The 13,771-nt window shown below is 33.1% G+C and overlaps 1 protein-coding gene across 1 annotated transcript; it reads right to left on the bottom strand.

Annotated features, from left to right (window-relative positions):
• Positions 1-3,580: 3,580 nt before the first annotated feature.
• Positions 3,581-8,956, bottom strand: LOC116198183 (alpha-galactosidase-like). Its single transcript, XM_031528532.1, has 15 exons — positions 8,666-8,956; positions 6,498-6,556; positions 6,286-6,342; positions 5,959-5,993; positions 5,658-5,761; positions 5,474-5,549; positions 5,310-5,368; positions 5,133-5,198; positions 4,958-5,041; positions 4,780-4,844; positions 4,570-4,652; positions 4,360-4,450; positions 4,215-4,264; positions 3,982-4,122; positions 3,581-3,883 (listed from the first exon to the last, which is right to left on the bottom strand). The coding sequence occupies exons 1-15, from the start codon at positions 8,875-8,877 to the stop codon at positions 3,800-3,802; spliced, it is 1,266 nt and encodes a 421-aa protein (XP_031384392.1). The 5' UTR covers positions 8,878-8,956; the 3' UTR covers positions 3,581-3,799.
• Positions 8,957-13,771: the final 4,815 nt, after the last annotated feature.

The following is a 13,771-nucleotide window of genomic DNA, read 5'->3' as shown; positions in this document are numbered from 1 at the left end:
TTTTATAAGGTTATATGCATATAATTTATATATTTTACTACATAATTAATGATAAAAATTCCCTCAATACATAAGTGATGATATTGCAAAGTGAGAGAGTTCCGTTTTTTATTTTTAATGATGTGGTGATTTGAAAATTCGTCTTGCACTTCATTTTCATATATATATATATATAGATTATGTTGTGCTATATGCAAATAATATAATATTTATATGCTCTGTTTCTTATTCTTGATGATGTGATGGCATGAGAATTCAGTTCGGGTTTTTATATATATATATATATATATATATATATATGAGTTTATTGAAGGATCACCGACCTTTCATAAAAAACCAGAGTTTTGATATGCTAAGATTTTCATATCCTAAATCGATCACACAATTTAATATTAATATCTTAGAAAAGTGAAATAATTGAAATTATACAATTAAAAATGGAAAAATAATTTTAAGTAAAAAACAAATGTGTCAATTTTTCAAATATAGTAAGACGCACAATCTTAAATAATTATTTTAGGAAATTAAATAATTGTAAAAGAGAATTATCTAAGGTACATAGTCTAGAAAAATTAATAATTTCCTTCACGATAATTATCATGACTAAAACTAATCAATGGAATCATTGATTTTGATTCAATGTTGCTTTGGCAAATAAATAAATAATTTCAAAATAATTGTTTTGTTAAAGCAAAGATAATTGATTTAGGAAATCGAAGTAGTTAGAGAAATAATTATTTAAGATAATCAAATTTGGAAAAATAAATTTATTTTTGTTGACAAAATTACCAATAAATCATAAAAGGTTAATGACTTACACCTAATTAATGCATTTATCGAATAGTATATATTGAGATTTGCATTTATTAACATATCTCTACTTTGAAAAATTATATTATAATTACAATTTAAGAGATTTTAATTTATGATCTATATTAAAAAAATATAAAATCATAAAAGGTTAATGAATTACATTTACTGACATATTTATTGGATAGTGTATATTGAAAATTTTCATATACTAACATATCTCTGCTTTGTTATCATAAGAAATTTAAGAAAAAATATAATATCCATAAAAACCATATTATATTATAATTATAAATTAAGAGAGTTTAATTTACAATCTGTATTATCTATCTATATTTCTATATATTATATGAAAGAAATTTTTAGAAGGAAAAGTCTTACAATATTTTTTGGATTACACAGTTGAATATTTATATATATATATATATATGACATTGATATAAAAGGTAAAAATTTTCTCCAAAAATATAGATAATAATTGGTATCGAATTTTGTATAAAATAATTATTGAAACTCCAAAGATTAAACGGATAATCTATCAAGAAAAAAGTTGGTAAATTATGTTCTATATTGTGAACCTTATCATGAAAATTTAAAAATTTTAAAAGATTCCAACGAACGTATTGAAGAAAATAATTAATATGGATTTTTGAATAAAATAATTTTTGAAACTCCAAAGATTATTTGGATTATCACCTATCAAGAAAAAGTTGGTAATTATGTTCTATATTGTAAACCACTCATGAAAATTAAAATGATCAATAAAGAATCCTACAAACATACTGATCTTGTCATCATTTTTTTTATTTCATTACTTCTTGCGTTTATAGTATAATACGATCATGTAATAATATTCTAATTATCCATGTATTATTTTTAGATCCTAATTCTTTTCACATGCGGTAAACTACTGTGGCACCTCAATATCTACTATATTATAACTTATAAATAAATAAATAAATAATCAAAATAGAATTCTCAGGTGAAATTGAAAAATAATGAACATAAAAGATAGAGAAAATACTTACGGCTAGATGATGGTATGAAAAAATAGCACCTAAGAATTTGCTGCTATAAATAAATAAATAATGTGAATTCTTATGCAAAATTGAAAAATAATGAAGGGAGAAGATAAAGAAAAAACTTACAATTTTGAAGAACTGAATGAAAAAATCTCTTAACTCAGGAAGATTTACGTAGAATATATAGATGGTAAGTTTTATTATAGAATGAAAATAGAAAATTAGGAACTTGTTGATTGAGGAAAACTTCACTTTCCTTTACATGATATCTATTAGCCATATATGCTATATTCATTTAAAAAAAACGAAATATTTGAATATTTATAAAAAATCGATTTTCCTGATATTTATAATATATATTTTAGGTTATCGTATTCTCGCGACTGTGATTCATTTTTCTTTATTCATTATTATATTTTTAATAAATTCATTTTACTTATAATATATTTTATTCAACTTTCGATGAATAAACAAACCAAAACAATAAGTGCGTTCACATTTGTTATTTTGTCCTATAAGGCAAATAATTTTTTAACGATGAAGTAAATAATAAAATTATAAAGTAAGACAATTATATATACGTTGCTTAACGTTGAAGTAAATAATAATATTATAAAATAATATTTTAATATATACGTTTACTTAACGATGAAATAAATATTATTAATATCCATGTTTATTTTTCTATAAGTTTTACAACAAATTAATTTTCATGAATTTCGTTGTAAAATTGATTGATAGCATACTCGATCAAGCACGTGGTTTTCTCGCGTACTACGTACCACATTCTACCCTTTCGGGACAAATGTTTGGATCTATTATGACATAGTCTTTTAGGATTTAGGGTAGTATGGGTACATACGGATTCTTTCTCTTAACCTTAAAAATTAAACGTGCATGTAAGAAGATATTCTTGTGGTCTGTTGCAATCTAAACAAGAAGTAACTGACAGAATATCTCGTGGGACCTATATTACCAATGTTATAAGACGATAACACTCCATTCATGTTCATTAACATTTCTTTCTCTTATCTCCCTTTATTGACTCAACATATCCGATATGTGAGTATTAGAATTTGAATCTTTACTGCAGACACCAAATGGGTAGCGGAATATCGTGTCATTTTTACTACCGAGTTTATGTCATCGCAACATGTTTACAGATAATTTCCGTCCTCAATCATATTCACGAAGCATAATTGTAAGCGGAAACTAAAGGAGAATCTAATGAGGCATCTATTTTGGTTTAGTGGTTTCTCAGCAGAAAACATATCGAGAATTTTTTATAAACAATCAGATCCGGAATCTCTTCACGAGCTGGTCCAAGAGGGATGAGAGCAGGCATATAATCCATTCCCACTTCAAGGATGGTTTGTTTAATCCTTTCCAGTCTCTATCGGACTTTTAACCTTTCCTGCTGAAACTTTGCTTCATCAGGAAAGAAGTCAAGACTTTGCATCTGTTCTCAGTAAATTATGATATATATCAGAGGGTATAGACAATGAGTAAGTTTAAATTATATCCCAATGTCATAGCAACTAATACTGACGGCAAGTGATATAAATGGCTCATCGGCATGATATTCAATTCAACAGAAAAGTCTATGATCATCGGTTGGCATCTTTTTTCAATTTTCAAATTTCGCTATACTAATAGAAATGTATATTCGTCTGAAGTCACTCCTATCTTCCTATAAACATATGCGAGTATGAACTATAGTTCTTTTGCACCTCGGTGAAAACTGAACCTATTGGCAAATATTACCGAAAATACTTGGTAATTAAAAGTTTTATTTAGATTTATTTAGCCTGCTACATGAATAACTAACAGGAAAGTATACGTGCCTTACTTTTTAGGCATGACATTACATATTAGATGTAAACTATTGCATAGGAGAGCATATTGGTGTAAGTTGAGGCTAATTTTCTGGCAAAGTATCGTTTTCCATCTCGCGGCTGGGACTCTTACTATGGTGTGAGAACGTACATCTTGCAGGCATGAGATGCCACCTGACTTGAGATTTGCCCTTGTAGAGATGATTGAGTCGAGTGCTGTGAAATGAAGATAGGAGCAAAAAAGGAAATACAAATGTTAGAATTAGATAGTAACTATGTCAGTGCAAGAGGAAGAGTAAGTGTTCGAATATTACCGCCCACAAGTCGTGGGCATCGGCCACAGTTGATGATTGGAGGCCGATGTCAGACCAATACGCTGTGATATTCGCTAACGAAGATCCTTTGTTCCATAATACAACAGCTACCCTGTTTCCTGTTAGAGGACCAGCCCAAACCTACACCCGAAAAACTCTCTCCACAACATAAAAAGGAAAACAAGAAGAGAAAACGTTTCATGACAGGAAAAGTAAAATGATGAAATTATCACCTCAAGATCTCCATCCTTCTTCACTTTCTTCCCTTGAACTCCAAGACTATCTGAAATTGGAATTGACAATATACAATAATTTTCCGATTTCTCAAATAGATACTATCTATACAAAACATGCTAAATCCGCCATATCTCCTATTACCTTGATTGACCGAAATGACCTCCTTGTTGCTAAGCAAGTCAAAGGTGGTACTGTCCATAGATCTCACATCGCATCCGACCAGCAGCGGGGCCTGCAAAGATTGGTAAGTAACTTGACAACTGAGTGGACTTCGAGAACTCCATACTAACTGGAAGAGTTTGCAGATGCAAAATGTAAAAGCTTTTGCTGTTTTGGAGTTTGAGTCGGTACTTTTGCTAATGCCCAAATGCTGAAGTGGGATCGGTATTCCTCCGTGGTCATGCCTCCGTTTCCTACTTCAAGCATATCGGGATCTAAAGGAAGTCATCAGCAGAAGAAAATAAGTGAAAGTTCAAGAAAAAGAGAATATCATAATAGGGAAACAGCTTTTTGCCGAATGAGAGACCGAGAATCCTCAGAAGAAGGATCAAATAACCTTACCATTCCAAGCACCGGGTCTAGCATAAGATGCCCATTGGTCATTTTGATCTGCAATCGAAGTCATGCTGTTCCAAAGTGATTAATGACATCAGTTTTTTCACATGAAAGCAAACTCTATACGACCAGACATGGGACTGGGTTCTCGAATGACTCCCGCAACTTGCCAAGGAAATGTTACCTGTTCCAATTATCCTGTATGTCCCCAGTCGTTCTCCAACTGTTACCAACAGCCGGGGCCCATGTTGCCGGATCTTCCTGTCCCCTGTTGAACATTATTTAAGAAGTTATGGGATTAGCCCAAAACCGAGAAAAGAGAAGCGACTTGCTAGTCATTTGTTAATAATTGAACTCACCATTCACATAGAGAGAAGAATATTTTTCGACCCGAATTCTGCAATGCTTTGCTCATTACAGGATACCTACTCACACAACAAGAAGTAAATGATATCTTAAGTGAAAAGAAAAGACAGGCTTATCTTATATCATACTCCATGTTTGGTTTCCAGCACAACTGAGAATTTGAGGCAGACCTTTCCTTGGGGCTGGTGCCTGTGTTTTCGCAGTTATCATACTTCAAGTAGTCGATCCCCTGCACTCAAAAAGTGATAGATCGGGTTAGAACAACTTGAGGAGGTGATTAAGAAACTTTATGCAACCTCCAAAAGGCGGTTATGAGTGTAATAAAAAAACACACCCACATAGCGAAGGTTTTCGCATCTTGTTCTTCGTGCCCAAGCGATCCTGGCATTGTCTTACTGCAAGTCTGTGTTCTGTGGTGGAATACATACATTTGCAATCAGTAAAATTATCTCATTCAATTAATCATTCAGGTGGTGTTTTACGTAAATGAACCAAAAGATTTATAAATGAGATCATACCCGGCATCGGAGTATGTACCAAGCTTAAGCCCTTTGCTGTGCACATAATCTGCTAGAGCCTTGATCCCTGAAGGGAATGTTGCAGCTTTTGGAACCATATTTCCCTGCCAAAAAAATTGAAAATGAAAGGCATTTCCTTGATTAAAATTGAAAATTTTCAAAAATATTATTTCTACATATGTGATGAAATTAAACTAACTGAGAAATTATGTAAGTGCAATTATTTATAATTAGATAAAATTGGCTGAAATTTTAAGGAGGGTTAATAATGTTCATTTAGCTACAGAATATAACAATTCACCTGAGAATCTCGGTTGAGTTCAGCCCAGCAATCATCTGTTAATATTAAAAAAGAAAAAGGAAACAAAAAGAGAAATAAATGCCAGAGGGAAGCAGAAATTATCAATCAACTTCTATTCGGCACATGAATTTAGAGGAATTAAAATTCCAAAGTAAGTAGTCGCATGTTCTTGGTCACTTAATTATCACGACGGTGAAGAACAATATCGGATATGAAGCCGAAAGTGATAAAACAGAATGAATGTTTGACAGGGCGAAAAAGATATGCGATCACTTTAATCATATTTTCGTTTAATGTTTTTATATGTTGTGATTGAGAAAGACATACCTAAATTAACGTATTGATAACCCAATGCGGCAAGGCCACTGGACACAATTGCATCCGCTGCAACATACAAATCAACAAAATAATATATCGCCCATCGGTGTCTTCTTTTTTATTTCAATGTTCATTTGCAATAATTCAAATTTGTCATTAAAAAAAGGAAAATAAAGGCAATAACAATTAATATGATTTGAATATAAATAAAAATATATTACCAGTTTCCTTGATGAGTTGCTCGTTAATGTTACATTGGAAGTGATTCCAGCTGTTCCACCTGATTATATTATGTTAGAACAATCCAATATCAACTTCATGACTTCATCAAATTACAAAAAATAAATTGTTACTTCTAAAAAATAGGAGGAGAAAAAAAAAAGGAAAACGAAAAATCTGTATCAGATATGGGCCAGGCCCAGCCCAATATGATAAACGGAACAGTCAATTAGGCCCACAAATAGCGTCATCAAAATAACCGGACATCCGAAGCCATCCCCAACCAGAACCAATCCATCCACGGCCACCCATGACCACGTTCGGTCTCATGGCCGCCACCACCCACCGACCACCATTGATGTCCACCGCCGCCTACTGTGGCCACCATTCGGCGATCACACCAGCATTTCCCGCCACATGGACTAGCCCTATAAAGATTTATTTGTCGATTTGTATCCTAATATCATCTGCGTTGTCCATAACACCCGCTAGGATATACAGAATTGCGCCATAATAATCAGTCACATCATTTCAGTGCAAGGCATTACATCTTTCTGAAAGATATTCAGTGTTATCATCCGAATTGCAGCATGGATGTGCTTATTGGTACCACATATGTCGCCTCACAGTGCTCAGATCACATATCCACTCTATTCATGGATATCGCTTTCCAGTCCACGCTCGATATTTCTCTCCAACTTAAAGTAGCTATCCAGATCACGTGTATAGGTCCACTTTAACAAGAAGGCGTGCATAATCCGGTCATGTAGAGACATTTTATGGTTGTCTTAATTACCCATATGTTATCTTCTTTAGAATTGGTAGGTTTAGTCGGTGCCACTTTTGCTTGACGGAAGAGAAGAGTCTTCTAAGGAAGAAGAAATTTCGTCTAACGAGAATATCACGTAACATTGTATCACAAGATATATAAAAAAAATTTTACTTTTGTAAATAATAATTTCTTTCTTTTTGATATTTCTAAAAACTACTAGGTATTGATAAACTCTTATTGATTTGTAATATTATTACATAATATACCCGTTACATATAAGATTTTATCATAATCCTTTCCATACATAATATATAACTGAGACCAATAAAAATGGTGGCAGGTGAAAGGTACCTTTTATTTTATTGGTAAAACTCAACAAAAATAAGGACAATAAACACGTTTCGTGATTTATGTGGATTTGCTTGGCCATATTTTATGTTATATTTGATATATGATCATGTGATGGGAAACGACAAGTTGAATATTTGGTACTAGTAATCATTTCTTAATCAAAATCAGTTGAATATCCCCAAATGACTCAAACCCAATTACATAAGTGATAAATGATAATAATTAAGAGCAACATCAAACCTAAATAAAATTAATCTCTTGAATTACTCAAACGTTTAAAATCAATCAAGGTAGAGCTAATTAATGATCAGAAAAACCTATTTATTGTATAGTTTATGAAAAGAGAAAAAAAAAATTAGTGTAATAACACTGACGCTCAACTAAAATTCTTATAGATGGGACTCCCATCCCTGATAATTAACCCCTCAGTCATTCATTGTAACCCGGAAAATAAGAAAAAGAAAAAGAATAAATTAATTAATTAGATATGGGACTTTAATAATAATAATAATAAAAGAGAATGTTTCTGACACAGCACTGCTAGCATTTGAAGGAAAAAACGAAGGAAAGAGCGATGGATTTGGACACAGACACGGGAAGCAAATTGTCTTGATAGATTTCTTGTTTTCTTCGAACACAGCTTAATAGAAAGCCAACCTGTTTTCTGGGACCAATGTTAACCATTCAATGCATTGCAGGCCATGGATCTCATCAGTACTTCTGCATATTCTAAGTTTGCCATCAACAACTTTACAGTGTCCGCGCGCGTACACATATATCTATCGTATTCAGCGCAGTTTTCGTAAGTTAAAGAAAATAAAAATCGTCTCGCGAAGACATGAGAGATTATAATAATAAGCATCAGTTCTAGCTGACGCATACGTAGCCATTGCTCATAGAACAGAAGTCCGTGCAGTGCACGTACGTGCTTAAATTATATGTCATCGGTTAACCGTAAGGTATACATATATCTATATATAGGAGTAACCGAGATTGGAGGACGATGATGAGATGGAGGAGGGAGACGAAGAAATTAAAAACCCTTACCCCATTTGAGGAGTTAGACCAAGGCCATTTTCCAGCAGATACCTCCTGTTGGAAGAAGAAACATCTCCTCCAACTGACCCGGTCTCGAATCTGACTCGAGCTCCGTGCACCAAGCTGCACTCTGGGAGCAATACTGACGCCAAAGCCACAACGAGCAAAAGGCGGGGAAATGTAGAAGCCGGACGAGGATGACCTCGTGATGGAACCGCCATTAGTGCAGCTTGCCGTGTTAGCTGAAGAAGGGGAATAAGGAGGAGGAGAAGATAACTGAGTAGCAGTGTGATGGGTACTTGGGAGTTAGTATATATAGAGAGAAGAGATAAGGAAGATATATATATATATATATATATATATATAAATTGTGAGATCACAAGGTGTGTGTCAACTTAACGGTCTGATACTAATCTCTATTTGAGTGTCCGATAGTAATCGGTCTTGAATTAACTTTCAATGAATTTCGAATCTCTACACTTCTCCTACTAGGAATTAAGTTTAGTTTATGGTTGAGTCACATTCTCTAATATTAGACCGAAGCTAGAAGGAGAATGTCCTTAGGTGTACCATGTATATCACATGGCATTATGTCACAAAAACTTAACAAATATTTCTTTATTTATTTTTAAAATAGTATTAGATTACAAGTCTATAACGACACCTACCTAAAATATTAAACATCTATTGCCTTAATTAAGACACATATCACGTGCTACTCCTTGCGTAGAGGACTTTCTAAGCTCGAAGATTCTTGTAATTTAACCTTAAAAATTAAACGTGCATGGAAGAAGATATTCTTGTTGTCTGTTGCAATCTAACCGAGAAGTAACTGACAGATTAAATATCTCGTGGGACCTATATTACCAATGTTATAAGGCGATAACACTCCATTCATATTCATTAACATTTCTTTCTCATATCTCCCTTAATTGGCTCGACATATCCGATATGTGAGGATTAGAATTTGAATCTTTACTGCAGACACCAAACGGGTAACAACATATCGAAGAATTTCGGAAATGGTCAAATTAATTTTACGTACTCTCCTGAATTTCTCGATGATTTGGTTTGTCAATTCGAGGATTCTGATTAAGTTACCTGTCCCGAATCAATTATATAGGAATGGTCCCAATTGAGAGAAGCGGTGCTTGCTCAATTATAGTCCTGCCGGGCGTGTCTTCTGCGGCGCCCCACCTATCATGAGAAGATATGCTCTCCAAGCGTGGTTGGGTCCGTATACCATCTTTAAGAAGTCAAACATGTCAAAGGAGATTTAAATCGCACTCGATGTCGGCTAAAAATCAAAATCAAGAGATCATGAACTCAATTTAAACATTTTAAAGTCATGTTCCTACTTAGAACCATAACTCTGAGATATGTTGACGTTATTGGCATATATTAGTGAAAAGAATCGAATCAAAGCAAGAAAACGAAAATGTTATCCGATTTTCTGATCGAGAAAGATTTATTGAGACTCTAACTATTAACTAGAACCTGCACTCGAGCCTCATGTCGCAGGCTATAAAGAACCGGTTGACTTCCCTACGCTTTGAGATAAGATGTACCCAATAACGAAATAATCCATTGAGCTGGCACTGTTAGAAGATATGAAGACGGTCCAAGTTGTTTGATTTTCCGATTGAAAAAGATTTATTGAGACTATAACTATTAACTCGAACCGGCGCTCGAACCGCAGGCTAAAAAACAACCGACTGACTTCCCTACGCTTTGGGAAAGATGTGCCCCAGTAATGAATGCATCGAGCTGGCACAGTTAGAAGACATGAAGATGGTCCAACGCATAAAAGTACGGGTTGCTTGAAGAAGAAACGAAAACCAAAAAGAGACACAGGGAGGGATATGATCGGAGTCGGTTTTCGCAGGTTCACACCGTTGTTATTGTCAGTCAACTAAGAGGACTGCACGCGTGCAACCCATCATATGATCGTTGATGGGTCCGTCGTGCCATTCCCGAATCAAATTGAGCCCGAAAAGTGCTGTAAATGGAAATGAATAGGCTTGGCAGAGAAGCAAAATGGGGAAAGTATTGAAGCAATCGGATGGATGGGCCAGACGTACAAATTGTAACGATCTGTTGGGTTCGATGATGATGTTCGGTGACGATGAAGCTTTTTGTCGGCCGTACAAATCGGTTACGGACCCTTCCCTCAGCTCATCTGTCCCGTTATTAAAAGCTTTGCAGCATCCAATTCCAAACTTCCTCGTTTTCGGTTGTGCAAGAACGTCTGAATTAGGTCATATATCAGATAAGCCGCAATCTTTGATTATCGCTACACGGCGCACGATGATCACGACGGAATAGTACGAATCCGGCCGTTACGACGTTTGGTTGTGAATTCCAATGTGATATTTGCACGGCCTAATAAATAGTTCGAGTCAAGCAGTTCCGAATGAATCCAAATTGATAAGGAAGTAGTCCTTTAGCCCGCATGACGGACATCTGCAGGATTCGCTTCGATTAATATTTCAGTAAAGAATGCCCCGCCCTGGGGCATAAAATCAAAAGTAATACTAGTTTGTGAAATTATATGTGCGTTGCATGGATTTGTTTTCATATCTATCACCATTATATATAGCAATCATTTATATATTGTAAGATCAATTTTCTTATTAATATGAACTAGTCGTAGAGTTCGTGCGTTGAACGGTATCAAATGTGATTCATTTTTTCATTTTATCAATTTATATTATATGCGTGTTTTAAACTGTTATAACTTGTAAATTACAATCAATAAGAATTTGTCATATTAGATATATGGTTGTTGTTGAATTAAAAATATTTTGTTTTTATTCGGATATTATTATAAAATATATTTTGAAAATTAAAGAAGGATTGTTTTTATTAAAAATTATTATAAAAATTAGAAAAAAAATTGAAAAATCCATAGAGTGAACAATATTAGATAAAATCACAAAATTTTAATATTAAATATTAAAATTAGAAAAACTCAAATCATTTTCTAATTTTAAAATCCAAAAGTTTGTGATTTATTAAATATTATGTAACTAAAAATATTTCATCAAAAATTAGTAAAATAATCCTTTTTTATCCAGATGTTATCATAAAACATTTTTTACAAATGAAAAATAGTTTCTATTAAATTTTTTTTTACTAATAAAGTATTTTTTTCAATTATCTTTTAAAAATTTAAATTTTTTTATTGAAAATTATTATAAAATTAGAAAACAAAAAAAGAAAATTTCATCCAACAATCAACATTAGAAAGTTCATAAAATTTAAATATTGTTAATTTTAATATTCAATATTAAACATTAAGAAAAATGATAATCATTTTTTAATTTTAATAATTCAAAAATCTGTGATTTATCAAATAATATGTAACTAACAGTATCTTATCAAAAAAAATTTAAAATTTAAAATCGAGAAAGATAAGGATAAGGACCCACCTGAAGAGAATGATGGAGCGAAACCCCGGAGTCCTCCGCCACTTGCTCTTCCTTACATGAAAAGAATTTCATAAATCCATAAGAATGAATTGAAAAAATTCAAAACATAACATTTTGCTTCTTCTTGTATGAATTTAGTCGCATGCAAAAAGAATTTGAAGTAAAACAATAATAATTGAATAACTTATATTTGTGTTTAGTGATAGAAACGCTTTTTGAAAGCACACATATAATAGCTATGTTCTTTTAAGAACTGAATATGCCGTTGTTTACGTGAGTAATGCTTTTTATTTAGGTGCACTCGCTTCAATACTGAACGGCAAAACTCGAATAGGGGACGAGCTGAGGCCCACCTATCATTTTCACCTAATCAAGTGCCTATCACTACCTCGATAGCAGGGCAGTCACTCTGTCATGCCTTAAAAATAGCAAAACTATCCAATTTATTGCCTAATCTTGAGCAAGTCTCAAGCTAGACCTTAGCTAGACCTCAGCAACTAACTAGACCGTAAATTTGAGAACCCGAGTACAATTTTATGTACATCAGGTTTCCAACCTGCTTATCTAAGTCAATGAGACATTTATTTTCTTTCACAATTTTAGGACAAATATCAAGGCTTTAGTTTCTCACCGTAAGGACTAAAGTATAGCTGTCGATCAACGTTCAGCCAAAAGCGGCTTCATGACCTCAAAAGCTTCCTTCGATATCGTTTTCTTAGTTTAAAAGTTTACGAGTAGACACTCCAATAATAAGTACATTACAAGATTGATAGACTCACCATTCTCTCTAAAAGATATCATGATGTAAGTTTATTCATTTCACACCGCTGACAAATTCAACTATTTCCCCAGCTTGAATCTCGTTCAACCCATAAACAATACGTGCAATCCCATCTCCAACTGAGATTACTCAATCGGGGATCTCATCCACTTGAAAATTCGTGTAAAAGTTGGTAATTTAATTTTCTAATAGAGTTGTTAGCTCCGCAACTCTCAAGAGAGAATTCCATGATTTCATTCAAGGTCGAGTTTGAGAGAATATCACTGACAAATTCACAAGTTAATATTAATTACTGTGAATCACTTACAGAATTGAAAATTCTTCTGCCCAGCTCCTCGAAAACAAAGTTCGACTTGCATGTGTCAAGCATATAGCTAGTATTCCTTCTGAGCCAGGGTCAAACAAACTCTTCTTTTGAGTATGATTGGGACCCGTAGTGAGAGAACCTCATGAACCAGCCCTTCAACCAGTCCTCAAAGGAGAAAGAGTATGCTATGCGCATAATGAAATTAGACTTTAATGGCTCAATAATTATTTCGCAACTAACGGTCTCAATTACTATTCATTGCGTATTTATGAAATCGTCTTTTATTACATAGATCTATGACTAATATTTCTCTTAAAATTTCTTCTAAAAAATTGCTCACGCAATTGCTTTTTGAAAAAAATGCGTTTTGACTTGCTCATCTCAAATATTTAATTTTATTTGTCCATAAGTTCATAGAATCAGTGACTGATAATTTGCTTTAATTTTATATGTGTAATCAATAGGTTATCATATATATTATATGAATATCTAATAATATATTTACTTTTAGAATGAGGACTAAATTCTTTAGGATTAGGGAATTTAGTAAATGCATAGGTAATATTGTAATATATATAATGATAGCTTTTTTTACG

The sequence above is a fragment of the Punica granatum genome, chromosome 2 (assembly GCF_007655135.1).
Source record: "Punica granatum isolate Tunisia-2019 chromosome 2, ASM765513v2, whole genome shotgun sequence".
In the NCBI taxonomy this organism is placed as follows: Eukaryota; Viridiplantae; Streptophyta; class Magnoliopsida; order Myrtales; family Lythraceae; genus Punica; species Punica granatum.
The sequence above is the reverse complement of the archived record's forward strand: the minus strand, read 5'-3'. Positions and strand labels throughout refer to the sequence as shown.